This window comes from Ictidomys tridecemlineatus, chromosome 1 (genome assembly GCF_052094955.1).
Source record: "Ictidomys tridecemlineatus isolate mIctTri1 chromosome 1, mIctTri1.hap1, whole genome shotgun sequence".
NCBI lineage: Eukaryota > Metazoa > Chordata > Mammalia > Rodentia > Sciuridae > Ictidomys > Ictidomys tridecemlineatus.
In genome coordinates this window covers 154,163,280-154,178,846 of record NC_135477.1, presented here as the reverse complement: position 1 = coordinate 154,178,846, position 15,567 = coordinate 154,163,280, and the positions used below count along the sequence as shown (strand labels likewise).

General features: G+C 35.3%; 1 protein-coding gene across 7 annotated transcripts in view; it reads right to left on the bottom strand.

Annotated features, from left to right (window-relative positions):
• Positions 1-15,567, bottom strand: part of Cnot6 (CCR4-NOT transcription complex subunit 6) — a 76,946-nt gene that overhangs the window by 44,168 nt on the left and 17,211 nt on the right. For 6 of the 7 annotated variants that reach the window (XM_078050147.1, XM_078050135.1, XM_078050134.1 and 3 more), the window contains one exon: positions 5,553-5,666. In XM_078050147.1, coding sequence (XP_077906273.1) covers positions 5,553-5,664 — 112 coding nt within the window. In that variant the 5' untranslated portion in view covers positions 5,665-5,666. Of the gene's footprint in view, positions 1-5,526; positions 5,667-15,567 lie in introns of those variants that run through there. The other variant, XM_040271957.2, reaches the window with a different exon arrangement.

Genomic DNA, 15,567 nt, shown 5'->3' with positions numbered 1-15,567 from the left:
AAATAAAATTAAAACTAGTGGTTGTGAGAGTTGAGAGTAGGGGGAAATGTCTGACAACAAAGTAACACAGGGAAATTTTGGGAAATAATGACAATGCTCCTCCATATTATAACTGTGGTGGTGGCTGGTGGTTAAACAATGCATATTTGGAAAAGAATTGTATAACAGTGAGTTTTACTATATGTAATTTATACTCTAATTTCTTTTTAAGAAAAAAATTTTAAAGACTTGTAGGAAGTATACAACACTGAGAACAGAACTCTGAAAACCAAGGGACCAGAACAACTACTAAAAATTATAATTCAAGGAAATTTTCCTGCATTAAAGAAAAAAAAATCAACTAAACATTAAAAGAAAACAATATACCTGAGAATACAATATAAAAAAAAATCAGGATATATAAAATTACTGATTTTATGGCTGGAAAAAACCCTCTGGGCTCTAGGCAATATAAGCAAATAACAAGGGCAAGAAAATTAGACTGCCATCTAATTACACTAGACTGCTTTGTGTCATGTTAAAAAGGGGAAAAAAATAAGTCAAACATATTTAAGAAATGAATAAGCAAGAATTCTATATTCAGGGTTCAAGCAGTAGCGCGCTTGCCTGGCATGCGTGCGGCCCGGGTTCGATCCTCAACACCACATACAAACAAAGATGTTGTGTCCACCGAAAACTAAAAAATAAATATTAAAAAATTTCTCTCAAAAAAAAAATTCTAAATTCAGTAAAACTGACTTTTAAATATAAAGAGCACAAACTTATTAACATGTAAGAAACTTAAGGAATACTATTACCATGAACACTTTCTTTTTTTCCTTTTTTTTTTTTCTGGTGCTGGGGATTAAACACAGGGCTTCACACATGCTAGACAAGCGCTTTACCAACTGAGCTGTATTCCTAGCCCTCCCATGAACTCTTTCTAAAGACTTAAAGAACAAGCTGACATTGAAAATGATTAGACATGTGAGCTCCTGGGGCCACTTAGTATATATAATACCATGACTAAATAGGGGTTATGCAGGTTAAATATTTGAGAATGCTGACAGTGTGTATGAGGGCTACATGCTTTGATAATAATAGAAACCGTACAACTATTTAAAAGTGAGGGATGGCACAAATATAATAAAATGTAAAGATTTATCTACTCTGAGTAATCACTCTGGTGATGGTATTTTTTTTTAATTTTTTAAGAATTTGTTCTAATTAGTTATGCATGACAGTAGACTGCATTCTGACACATCATACATAAATGGAGTACAACTTCTTATTCTTCTGGTTGTACATGATATATAGTTACACAGGTCATGGTAATCATATATGCACATAGAGTAATAATGTCCAACTCATTCTACTATCATTCCTACCCCCATGTTCCTTCCCTTCCTTCCCTCCTCTTTGTCTAATCTAAAGTACCTCTATTCTCCCTCCCCCTTTATGAATTAGCATCCACATATCAGTTTGTAGGGATAGGCTTATTTCCCTTTGCATAATATTCTCCAGTTCCATCCATTTACTGACAAATGCCATAATTTCATTCTTCTTTAAGGTTGAGTCATGTTCCATTATATACATACACATTTTCTTAATCCATTCATCTGCTGAAGGTTAGTTCCATAGCTTAGCTGTTGTGAACTGAGCTGCTATAAACATTGATGTGGCTGTGTCCCTATACTAAGCTAATTTTATGTCCTTTGAGAAGAGGGATAACTGGGCAAAATGGTGGTTCCATTCCAAGATTTCTGAAGAATCTCCATACTGCTTTCCACAGTGGCTGCACCAACTTGCAGTCCCACCAATGTATGAGTGTACCTTTTCCCCCACATCCTCACCAACATTTAATGTTGCTTATATTCCTGATTATTACCATTCTGACTGGAGAGATGGAATCTCAGTGTAGTTTTAATTTGCATTTCTCTGATTGCTAGAGATGATGAACATTTTTTTCATCTATCCATTCATCCATTGTATTTCTTCTTCTGTGAAGTATCTGTTCAGTTCCTTAGCCCATTTATTAATTGTACTATTTGTTTTTTTAGTGTTGAGTTTTTTGAGTTCTTTATATATCCTTGAGATTAATGCTCTGAGGTACAAGTGGTAAAGATTTTCTCCCATTATGTAGGCTCTCTCTTCACATTGATTGTTTCCTTTGCTGTGAAGAAACCTTTTTAGTTTGATTACATACCATTTATTGATTCTAGATACTACTTCTTTCACTTTAGGAATCTTGTTATCTTGCTGACTTGGGCCTAATTTTCTTCTATTAAGCGCAGGATCTCTGTTCTAGTGCCTAAGTCTTTAATCCACTTTGAGTTGATTTTCGTGTGGATGAGAGAGAGGGGTTTAATTTCATTTCACTACATATGGATTTCCAGTTTTCCCAGCACCATTTGTTTTACAGTCTTTTCTCCAATGTATGTTTTTGGCACCTTTGTCAAGTATGAAATAACAGTTATGTGGGGTTGTCTCTGTTTCTTCTATTCTATACCCCTAGGTCTACACATATCCGTTTGGGGCCAATACCATACTATTTTTGTTACTATGGCTCTGTAGTATATTTAAGGTCTGGTATTGTGATACTTCCTATTTCTTTTCTTGCTAAGGATTTCTTTGGTATTCTGGGTCTCGTATTTTTCCAAACCAATCTCAAGACAGCTTTTTGTATTTCTATGCAGAATGTCATTGGGATTTTAATAGGAATTGCATTAAATAAAAACACTTTGGGTAGTATGGCCATTTTGACAGTGTTAATTCTGCCTATCCAAGAGCATAGGAGATCTTTCCATCTTAAAGTCTTCTTCTATTTCTTCCTTTAGTGTGCTATAGTTTCCACTGTAGAGGTCTTTCACCTCTTTTTTTAGATTGATTACCCAAATATTTATTTTATTTTTTTGAGGGCACTGGGTAGTGATAGAATGATTAATACTGTTATTCTGAGACTTGTGTATATAATACGGGATAACAAAGTAATATGGGATATTCAAATTCTATCATCCCATATACCTGAGAACCAGGACCCCAGGATGTACGGAGATATAAATAAATAATAATTACAGAAAAGTTTTTAAACCTTGTTATCCTAAATTTGAATCCAAAGTATCAGTATGTTTTCATATTAACCTTAAATATAACTGTACTTCAAAATATTTTTGTCATATATATCATATAAACATGTATATATTACTTACATATCACATTTTTTATTCATAAATGTATACGAACATGTGTGTGTGTATACATATGAAAAGGGGGGGGGTATCCTATATCCTAGCTTATGATCTTGAAATAACATTTCCAACTTAAAAAAAATGTCCTGGAAAAAATGGCTTATTTTAGGTTTGAGATTAAAAAAAAAAAAAAAATACACAAGATGAGCCAAGAAAATCTTGTCACACAAGATAGAAAGGAAACTACCAAAGAACAAGACTTATATCAAGAACTCAGTTATAGAGGTTCTCCCTTAGCCAACAACAGGACAATTTAAGTATCAATTTTATTATAATTGCAACTTACCAAATAAGTTTGAAACCCAAATGCTTAAATACACTACTTAATTCTAATACTTCAAAAAACCTAACTGGTCATCCTCAAAGGATGACAGTTTATCCTGAAGACTAGTAAATAAAAGGAAAAAAACAAATATTCTTTCCTATAAAAATTGAACATCAAATAGTAAAGGAAGGGAAGTCTCTATAAAATATCTCTAAGAAATGCTAGAATTAGAATATCACTATTTGCAGCTCTCAAAGAATTAATGGCAATGGGCAAAACACAGAAATAGAAAAGAAGGCGTTCAGATCCCATATGTGATAAAGAAAAAATACAATATCACCTACAGGCTACCACCTGTAAAACAGCTGCCTATCAAAGAGCTTAAACCTGAATCCGATCAGAGTTTTACCAAAGTGAACTTGGTTTAATTAGGTACAGCATTCTAGATATCAAAAGAGAGAAAACCAGAGACATCGGTGGTATCAATCTCCAACATGGCAGCAGATGAGGGTATTTAAGTTTACTCAATAGATAAATCAGAAATTTTGAGCTCACAAAGAATTATTATCATCATTACTTTCTTTTTCCTTCAGGTATAGCACTATTACATTTAGATTTGATAATTATATTTTGTTTATTATTTGTAGTTGTATCCTCCCTTCCTCTAATTTCCTAATATGTCATAAGCTCATAAACACAGGGACTTTTGTTTTTTTCCCATCTACACAGTGCCAGGTAAAAAATTTTCATACACAACATCTACTCAGTATGTCTGCTGCTTTAAATTAAAATAAACAAGAGAGGTCAGTCAAAAGAAGAGAATATTCTGTACTTTTTATCAGATAAAAATCAGGCATCCTTGAAAGAAAATATAGGGAAGCATATTAGGACACAGAACTTCTTTAGCGTGGTTGTCCTGAGAAGTAACAATGTCCCTTTACTACCTTGAAATATTTAAAGAGGCTGTATACCCATGAGTAGGGGCACTGGGGAAAAGAATATTTGTGGGAGACCAACCTCGCATCTGACTGAGTTAACTCCCCTGTTGGGCGATGTGGCATCAGCCACCCATGCTGCTAGACTGCCCTGCTCTTCTAGGGTTCCAGTGACTGTCTTCATTCCTGGGCATGTCTTCTTACAGCCCCATGGGTGGAGCTATGCTGACCTATTCCTTTGTAATATAACCCCTTGCCCTGTTTAGGATAGAATGTTCCATGGAAGTGCCTTGTGTATGTCCCCTTCTCTTACTGTGCCCTTGGGTGTGGGTCTACCTAGATGTCAGTCAACCTGCTGACAGTGAACATCATGAAGATAGACTCAGTCCCCTGAAACCTGACCCCTTGCCTCATTTGAATAGCTTCTCCTCAATAAAAGGGGTCAGTGCGTTTTCTCTCTCTCTCTCTCTCTCTCTCTCTCTCTCTCTCTCTCTTTCTTCCTGCGGACCCTTAAGGTCAGAGAAGCTGTCACAGCCACCCCAAAGAAAAAGGTATTTGTGTCTCTTGTGTGGTTATTTTGCACAGTCCAGTCAGCCCAATTTCCCTGGAGTAATCCCTGAGCCTTTTAGTCTCGAGAACAGAAATCCGGCAAATATTCTTAGTGGGTCCACAGGCATATATATTTCTTTGAATATATCCAAGTTGCACTAAAAACAGAATGAAACTTATCTGCTGTAAATTATTAAGATTTTGTTTTTGAATAAAGCTGTCCTGAGAGACTGAAATGCAAATGAGTAAGGAGAAATAAATCTATCCCCAAACCTATACAGAATAGCCATTTCCCATCAGAACTTTTGGACACTAAACACTCCCCAAATTATCATCATTTCATCTTTGATATTATCATCTTGATTTTATAAAAGAATAATATATTGAGAGAATAAATAACAAATGGGGTTTGAATTTTGACTCAACCATGGTCATTCCACTGAACTTTACTGTTTCAAACAGAAATTAATAGATATAAACCATAATTATTGTTTCTTTTGTGTACTGGCATTATAAAACTTAATTTTCTATCATATCTTAATTTCCATACCATAAGTTCATGCTTCCATGTCTTACCGCTTATTTCAAGCTCTGCCCAATGTGATTTCTTTCCATTTGCTGCTTCCTCAGAGGACATGATTGTGTACATCCTCCGAGGGTCAGGAGAGTCGTATTTTTCTTTGGGCATGCCTATAAAAAGAAACCAAAGACCATTTATCAGTGTTTTTACTTGTTTTATGATCAGCATCTGATGTAATCACTCCTTCCTAGACACATTTCATTTGGCTCCCAGGATATCATTTCTCTTAGTTTCCCTTTCCACTTCTCTAGATTTAGCATTTTGCTAATTCTCCTTGCAGGGTTGAAATTATCTCCATTTTACCAACAGAAAACAGAAGCCCAAAAAGGTTTAAGAAATTTCCCTACTGTTAGAAAGCCAAGCTTTGTGTGTCTGACTAAAAGTTAAAATTATATTATGTTGTCTCCCTGCTGATGGGAAGCAGAACTATTTTTTTCAAGCACAGTAATGGATTTTGTTTAGTCAATGCACAGAAAGGTAAATAATCCTTTTTTAAAAGCTGTCTGAAATAATGAAGAATATAAATGATGAGACTGCACAAGAAACAATAGCACATCTAAAACATGGTTTTGCTATATACTGATAAAACAAAACTGTTCTCTTACATGGAAGTGTTTTTTGTGTGTGTGTAGAAGAAAAAATAACTAAAGTTTTTAGACTGATTTTTAAAATCCAATACAAAAAGTGATATGGTTTTGTATAGAGGAGAATCTGTTAAAGTGCCCTTTCTGAATGATATCGATATACAACTAATAACCTAGAAAATATAAAATGCTGTATAAGTGCTAGCAGAGCTTGAGGATAACACTGAAATGCCATGATTCTGATCAAATTCTATTTACAAAACAATCATTTAATCTTCATTAGCTTTCCAAATAAAATCAAGAAATTGTAAAAATTTATTCTAAACAGTTGAATATTTTGGTCCTATTATGTATTGGACTTCTCAGTGAAAGTTCAGAAGTCTGATTACCAATCTTATGTGACTTTAGTGTGAATCAATCCCCATGTTTGATCACACTTTAGAGAAGTGTTGCTGAACTAAAAAGATCTGAAAACCAGGGCCTGGACCTGTGATCATTCAATTCCATCAGTCATAATTTCTGCCAAGGTAGCTAGTCACTCTCTTGTTTTTTCATGTGAGAATGGTTACCTGAAAATATGAGACACTCATTAATCTAAACTCCAAAGCAGTAAGGACATCTCTATTTCTCAAATCCTTGAAATTGAGGATTAAAGAGTGAAAAAAATATATAATAAAATTTAAAAAGTTATAGCACACTGAACAATCAAGCTCCTGCAAGAAGGAACAGCAAGAGCACATCTGCCCAGTCAACCATGTTATTCATTTTCCTGGGAATCCAACAAAGTACAGCATTGAGATTAGGTAGAGAAAACAATTTATGGATACATAAAATTTTGAGGATTTTCCCCAAGGTTTTGAAATCAACAAACTTATCCTCTAATAAGCACAGTATGGGGCTGGGATTATGGCTCAGCAGTACAGCACTCGCCTAATAGGTATGAGGCCCTGGTTTCGATCCTCAACACCATATATAAATAAATAAAATAAAGGTATGGTGCCCACCCATCTACAACTAAAATAAATAAATAAATATATATATATTTTTTTTTAAAAAAAGCACAGTATGTCACTGAAGATTACAATTTAAAAATAATAAGTCCTCCACCTCAAAAAAGACTTGAAAACTTTCAAAAAGAATTACCAAAGAATATTTTTTAAAAATAGATAGGCCACCCAGGCGTTTGAGTGCATGCCTGTAATCCCAATGGCTTGGGAGGCTGAGGCAGGAGGATCAGCTAACCAGCCTTAGCAACTGCAAGGCACTAAGCAACTCAGTGAGACCTGGTCTCTAAATGAAATACAAAATAGGGCTGGGGATGTGGATCAGTGTTTGAGTGCCCTGAGTTTAATCCTGGTCCCCCGCAACACACACACAAACACACACACACACACACACACACACACACACACACACACACACACAGAATAGGCAGGCCAGAGTCAGCAGATACATAGCACCTAATTACTGAATCTCCTACTCTACCAATCCATTACTGGACAACACTATTGATCCTGGCAACATAAAATCCATCCCTGATCTAGACCTCAGAGATAATATTTTTTTTCATTGTCTTGGAATAATTATTTCATTAAGAAAAACAAATAATATTAAATATCATAGTTACTAGAAAGACATGCTTTCATAACTAAATATTTATGAAGCAGCTTAAAGACTCATCTACAACCATCCTGAGAAAAATCAGTAGAGCACAGTACAGAAATCATAACACAACAGATAAAAAAGACTATTCTGTGGCATTTAAATTAAGGATGGCTCACGTTATGGTTTGGATGTGTTTCCCCAAAGGCTCATGTGTGAGACAACGTAAGAAGGTTTAGAGGAGAAATGACTGTTAGGAGGGCCTTAACTCAATCGATGAATTAATCCCTTGATGGGATTAACTGGGTGGTTACTATAGGTGGGTAAGGTGTGGTTAGAGGAGGTGGGTCATTGGGGAGTGGCTTTAGGGTATATATTTTGTATCTGGTGAATAGAGTTCTCTCTAATTCATGATCACCATGTAAACTGCTTCCTTCTGCCACACTCTTCCACCATGATATTTAGCCTCAATTCAAGCCACAAGGAATAGAGCCTGCTGTTGCCTAAGGACTGAGACCTTTGAAACCATGAGCCCCCAGATAAACTTTTCCTCCTTTACAATTATTCTTATTGGGTCTTTTTGTCACAGCAGCAAAAAAGCTGACTAAAAGAAAAAAGGGGCGGGGAGTAGAGTAGAATACAGACAAAAAAGACAAGTATAAAAAGTTTCACCTTGTTAGTTCAGTCCCCTATAGATCCCTATAAGATTAACAGTTCCCTAATCAGAGCCCTGAAATTAAGTGCTGCATATTTTAATTTCCTCTAGTTCAGAGGCAAGTGAAAAGAAATATCTGCTGAATATAGGAACATCAGAAAGGAGAGTAAACAGTCTCAGGTCTTTTTTGGTTTTAAACCAGGAATCAAACTTATGCTCAACCAAAATTGGGGACAATCAAATATTGGAGCTTTCCCCATACATAAAAACAAGAGCTGAACCCACTAATCATGATTGACCCTAGTCAAAAGGCATGCCACAGCCTTGCCTCTCCCTACCTCTATGAGCAAAAAGAAAAAACCCAGCCTTCAAAACAAATCTCTACAGGGAAAATAGAAGTGCTAAGAACCCACCATAAAAGAAAGGTCTAACCATTTTTTCTCTCTACTCTCATATTTCACATAAACACTTCTGTGAATTGGGGTATGAAAGTTTTTCCTCACACCAAGCAATTCTTCAGTGGACATCAATTGACTGTCCTATAATCCAACCCACTCCTGCCATTATCTGGAGTTAAAAATAAGACCCCACAGTTTAAGGGGTCATTCCCATAGTACCCATCCATCATATGCAATATTAAGTAGCAGACTGTCACCTATACTGCTGACCAACAACCAGCTATGAACTGGAGTTCCCACTACTTCCTCCTTGAGTTCAATTAATTTGCACAGAATCAGGAAAACATTTTACTTAAGTTCACTGGTTTATTACAAAGGATTTTATAAAGGATACAGATGAATAGCCAGGTGAAGAGGTATCACAGGGTCATATGGAGGAAAGACAGAGAAGTTCCCATGTCCTATCAAGGCAGGTCAATTTCCTAAGACCTCCAAGAAGCTCATTCAAAGATTATTGTTCAATAGTTGTTAACATAGCTCCATCTCCAGCTCTTTATTCCCCTTTCCAAAAGTCAGTGGGCAGGGCTAAAAGTTCCAAACTTCTGATCACCAGGTGAACAGTTCCAATCACTTTATTTGCATAAACTAATACAATAATACACAATGAACTATTATAATAAACTAATATACTAAGGAGTTTCTTAGATTGGCTGTAACTTTTGCAGTTTTGAGGTTTAATAGCACAAATTTCTTTTTCTTTATTCATAAGTTCAAGTACAGAAGATTCACTCTTACCTTAGATCTTAGTAACCTCAGCATTCAATTTTGTTTTTGTCTTTCCTAAGAGCTTTCATTTTTTCCCTTAAAGGAAACACTTTACAACCTCTTTGGCATATCTAAATTGCCAACACCACTACTCTTAAACTGTAAGAACATTATTAAATAAAATAAAAGTTAATGGAGCACTAGCTCTGGGGTACTGATAGTCAATCTGATATTACAGATGGTAATGAGTAAGTAGCACATATAGAATGAATACACCAGATAAAAAAATGATTCACTTTCTGGGCATAGGATGGCATAAGATTTCATCATGCATTACTCAGGACAGAGTACAATTAAAAACTTTATTTCTTTATTTAAGGAATTTTCCATTTACTATTTTGGGACCATGGTTGACTATGGATAAAAGAAGCCTCAGAAAGAGAAATTGTGATGGGGCGAGGGTGGGGGGGATTACTGTATCAAGAAAGCAAAGTTCTATATAAAATAGCCAATTATAAGTGTGGGACAAGAAATGTATGAAATCACCCTGGGGCATCTCTCAGTGCCAAAAAGCTAAGTCTAATAGGGTCATCATGTCAGCATAAAACAAGAATTGCTAGAAGGGATCCTCCTTACTGGCCAAAGTTATGACAATTTGAGCAAAAAGAATCCCAATTATAATAAACTGAAATACACTTAATAAAAATCTATGAGCACCTCAAAAAAAGAAAGTCAATAAAAAGGAGGGAAAATATGATCCTATCTATGGTACAGAAAAGGGTCTGGCAGTGATATAAATGATGAATTATTAGCACAGAAAACTACTATGGTAATAAAGGCAAGGTGAAGAGGGAAAGAAAGAATGTGCACACAGCATTTGAAATAGGGAATAAACTAAAAATTAGTAAGATTCAAGTGATTATCTTTTCAGAAGGGAACTGTATTCTGAGTAATCAAAACAGCCAAGTTGAAGGAGTCTTACTTTATTAATGAATGATACCTAGTAAATTAAGTATGAAAGAATTAAAAAACAAAAGCAATCTTATGATGTACAATCATTTTGTAATTCCTAATGAACATTAGTCAGGTAAGAAATATAAACTGGATTAAATATTGGCACTGCCAGTAAGGCTAAAGTAACATTACCACACAGGCTACAAATTTATTGACAATGTTTAATGGAGGAATAAACTGTTGCACTTTGTCAATGTTATCAACACTACTGTTGGGAAAACCAGATACTGGGTCATCAATGCTCATGTCTTGATTAAAAACTAGAGGAACTGGCCAGCCGACACCAAAAGAACAATGAGACAAAATGAGGATGTGGGACTTTTTGCAGGTAGACTTTTATGCTGTCTTCAACAAGCTGGTATCAAGAATATTCTAAATTTGAAGAAAATTAAGGGACATATTCCAATGCAATGCATGGTTCCTACACTGGATTCATAAATCAAAATTAAAGAACAATTTGTGAACAGAGAAAATATTTAATAACTAATTAAGCTGAGGTTTCAAGACAGCAGTATAGAGAAGGTCACTTTCCTGGCTGCTCTGGTGTGAAACCAAGGAAAAAAATAGGCAGCTTCTCAGCAAGCTGAGAGGAAAAAAAGGAGAATTTAATACTGGACATTCAAAGCAGATCGGAATCTAGAGGTTGGACATAATAAGGAAGAAATCTGCAGTGCCCACAGCTGATACTGTGGCTGGAGGACCAGGCAGAGCAGTCTCTCCATGAGCAAAGTAGAGGAATAAAAAAATTAAAGGAACCCACACTTTTAGGAGACCTGAAGCATGTCTCAGAGAGTTTAGAGATCAAAGACACCACACCTCACTAAACTAAAAGGTGTGTTGCACAATATCCTTGTGCAAAAAAGAAGCCCCATATTTCCTGGCTGCATGAGGAGGACAAAGGAAGAAACCATTTTGCAGCTGTGGTGTAGGAGCCAGGAGCTGTAGGAGCCAATTCCTGGCAAACCTGAGTTTGGCCCAAAATGCAGGCCTGGTAAACCCACACTGAATGACATAGAGTATGCCTAAGCGACTGGGAAAAAAAATCAAAAGAGGAGAGAGGTTTGTACAGGGAATACTGGCCGGGTTTCCACCTGGTTCATCTCCCCCACCCCACCCCGCCCCCCCCCCCCCCCCCCCGCGTCCCCAATCCAGCTGCTTTTAGGAGAGACATACCAGGACAGGAATTCGAAAGGGTGGGGACAGGGGCGAGTTTGGAGACTGAACACAAGACCAGTAAATATGGGGTCCATAGGTGATGTAGTGTACTAAGAATTGGCTCCTCTACCACACATGTGGAATTCAAGAGATCCTTGGGATGCAAACTTCCAGTGTGGACCAGCAACTGCTGGAAGTATGCTGATGTAAAATCTCCAGACCAAATGGTATTCAGTGAAAAGCCTGTGGCCTACCTAGGCCTAAACCCCACCTCCAGGAGTTCCACCTACAGGATTACCTCTCTCATTCCAACAATCCACCCAGAGAGTGGGACATCATGCTCAAGAAGGCCTCACCTAACACTTTGAGAAGCTGAAAATCTTTTGAACTCCAACAGAAATAATTCTTTAACTTTTTATCAAGATTGTTTTTTCTCTTTTTTTCTTTTCTGTTTTATTGTGACTTTAATGATTCATGGACATTTATATATACTTATATTCTCATTTCTAGCATTTTTGAAGGCAGTTATTTTTCATTGATCAGTTTTTTGATGACTAGGATGTTTGATTAGTCCATTTCAGCTTTGTTTTATATTCCTTTAATTTTTACTTTATATATTTTTTATCACACAGTTTCCCTTGATTCTTTCTCTCATCTTCTGCTGACAGCCAATTTCTATTGTTCTTTCACTCTTCCTTTAATTGTAACTTCTATCATCTCTCCTACTCCCTCATAATCATCACATCCTATATTATTTCTGTTTTCTTCCTGTCCACCATTTGAAATTGTAAACCCTTTTGCGAATTTAATGTTTTTATTTTAGGCAAAAACTGATCAAATCATTTGTTTCTTGTGACAACTATGCCACAGCAGGAACTATCTGGTTTAATGTTGTATATTATTTGCATTGATTGTTGTTATTATATGTCTCCCCCCTAAATGGTGAGGTACTGGAAACCTTCAGAGACACTGTAAGTCTACAGGATAGAAAATCTTCTGCCTCAGGCCCATATTGTTAGGTGGATAGACATGCAAACAACATGAAAAAGCAAGGGAACAAATCACTCCAAATAAACTCAAGATACTCCAATACCAAAATCCATCAATAACACAGTGGAAGTCATATCAGAGAAGTTTAAAATGTACATAGGTAAACTAATCTGCAAGATAAGGACGATGTCAGCCAGCAGTGAAATTAGAGAGAAAATACTGGAAGTAAAAGATCACTCCAAAAAAGATAGATATTCTGAAAAACAATATCAAGCAGAAATCCTTAAAATGAAGGAATTAAAAAGTCAATGGAAAGCATAATCAACAGACTAGATCACTTGGAAGACAAGTGTTTCCAGCAATGAAAACAAAATATAGAATCTTGAAAATAAAGTTGGGCAGTAAAGATGTTAAGAGACCATGAATAGAACTTCCAAGAAATATGGGCTAAGTTGAAAGGAACAAGTGTAAGATTTATCGGGATAGATGAAAGCTTGGATATACAAACGAAAGGAATGCACAATCTTTTTGATGAACTAGTATTATAAAAATTTCCCAAAACTGATGAATGAAATGGAAAATCAAATTCCAGAGGCTTACAGGACCCTCAATAAATAAAATTACATCAGAGCCACACCAAGGCACATTATTATGAAAATGCCTAACATACGGAATAAGGACAAATAGTTTTAAAACTTCCACAGAAAAATTACAGGTAACATTTAAAAGGAAAACAATCCAAATCTCAGCTGATTTCTTAACCCAGACCCTCACTTGAAATAATATATATCAAGATCTAAAAGAAAATTGATGCCAGCCAAGAATATTATACCCAGCAAAATGAAACTTCAAAATTTACAATGAATAAAACCCTCCATGACAAACAAAAGTTAAAAGAATTCACAACTAGAAAGCCTGCACTACCAAACATACCCAATGTGATACTTCATGAAGAGGATGTGAAAAAATAAAAGTGAAAACCAATAAAGGGAGAAACTTCATTAGAAGAACAGTCAATCAAAGGAGAAACTAATTCAAATTAAAAACCAGAAATAAGTAAAAATGACAGGAAATAAAAATCATTTCTTAATAACACTGAATGCAAATGGCCTAAAATCATCAATTAAAAGATACAGACTGACAGATTGGATTAAAAAACAAAGACTAACAATATGCTGTCTCCAAGAGACTCACCTCAGGTGCAAAGACATCCACAGACTGAAGGTAAGTGGATGGGAAAAATATTATTCACATGGATCTAATAAAACAAAGGGGTTTCTTTCTTCATATCAGATAAAGTAGACTTCAAGCCAAAGTTAATCAGAAGAGACAAAGGAGCACATTTCATATTGGCTAAAGGAATTATGTATCAACAAGACATAATAAAATATGATATGCCAAGAGCTTTGTAATGTTTTGAACAACCAATAATAATAAAAAAAACAAGACATAACAATTAAATATACCCCAAACAATGGAGAGCATCTACATAAACAGAAATTATTTTGAAAACTTGTACTCTAATAAAATACAGAATATCAAAGGCATCAACAAATTTCTAGAGGCATATGGGTTACCCAAATTGAATCAGAATGATATACACAATTTAAACAAATCAATTTCAAGCAAGGAAACAGAGGATGCCATCAGAAGCCTACCAACCAAGAAAAGCCCAGGCCAGATGGATACTAAAGAATTAATACTCTAAAATTATTTCATGAAATAGAAAAAGAGGGAGCACTTCCAAACTCATTCTGAGGCCAATATCACCCTGATTCCCAAATCAGGCAAAGAGACATCAAAGAAAGAAAAAACTGTAGACCAATATCTCTAAGAACATAGATGCAAAAAATTCTCAATTAAACTCTGGCAAATTGAATACAAAAACATACCACAAATATAGTGCACCAAGATCAAATGGGGTTCATCCCAGTGATGCAAGATTGGTACAACATACAAAAATCAATGAATGTAATTCATCACACCAATAGACTTAAAGAATCATATGGTCATCTCAATTAATGCAGAAAAAGTACTCATCAAAATACAGCACCCACTAAAAAAATTTAGAAATAACAAGAATATATCTCAACATCATAAAAGCTATATATGCTAAGCCCCAGGCCAACATTCAATCCCCAAAAAACCCAAATGCCAAATGTTTTCTCTGATATAAGGAGGCTGATTCATAGTGGGGTTGGGAGGGGGAGCATAGGAGGTTTAGATGAACTCTAGATACAGCAAAGGGGTGGGAGGGGGCATGGGAGTAAAAAAGATGGTGGAATGTGATGGATAGCATTACCGTAAGTACATGTATGAAGGCACAAATGGTGTGAATATACTTTATATATAACCAGAGATATGAAAAATTGTGCTCTATTTGTGTAATATGAATTATAATGCATTTCTGAGTCACATATAACAAATTAAAATAAAGATTTTAAAAAGTACATAAAGAAGCTATAGAACTAAGAAATACAATTAATAATTTACTTAACAGATATATATATATATATATATAGAATATTTCATCCATCAATGACTGAATACACTTTCTCCTCAGCAGCACACAGATCCTTCTCTCTATTAAGACTTACCAAAAAGCAACTCTTAAGAAACTAAAAAAAAAAAAAGGAAAGATATCTTATATTCTATCAGATCATAATGAAATTAAATTAGAAATCAAGGATAAAATAAAAAATACAAGCTATTCTAACACCTGGAGACTAAATAATATGCTACTGAACAAACAATGGATAGCTGATGAAATTTAAAAAAAATACTTAAGAGGTAAACGAGAATAGTAATGCAACATATCAAAGTCTCTTGGACACTATGAAGGCAGTTC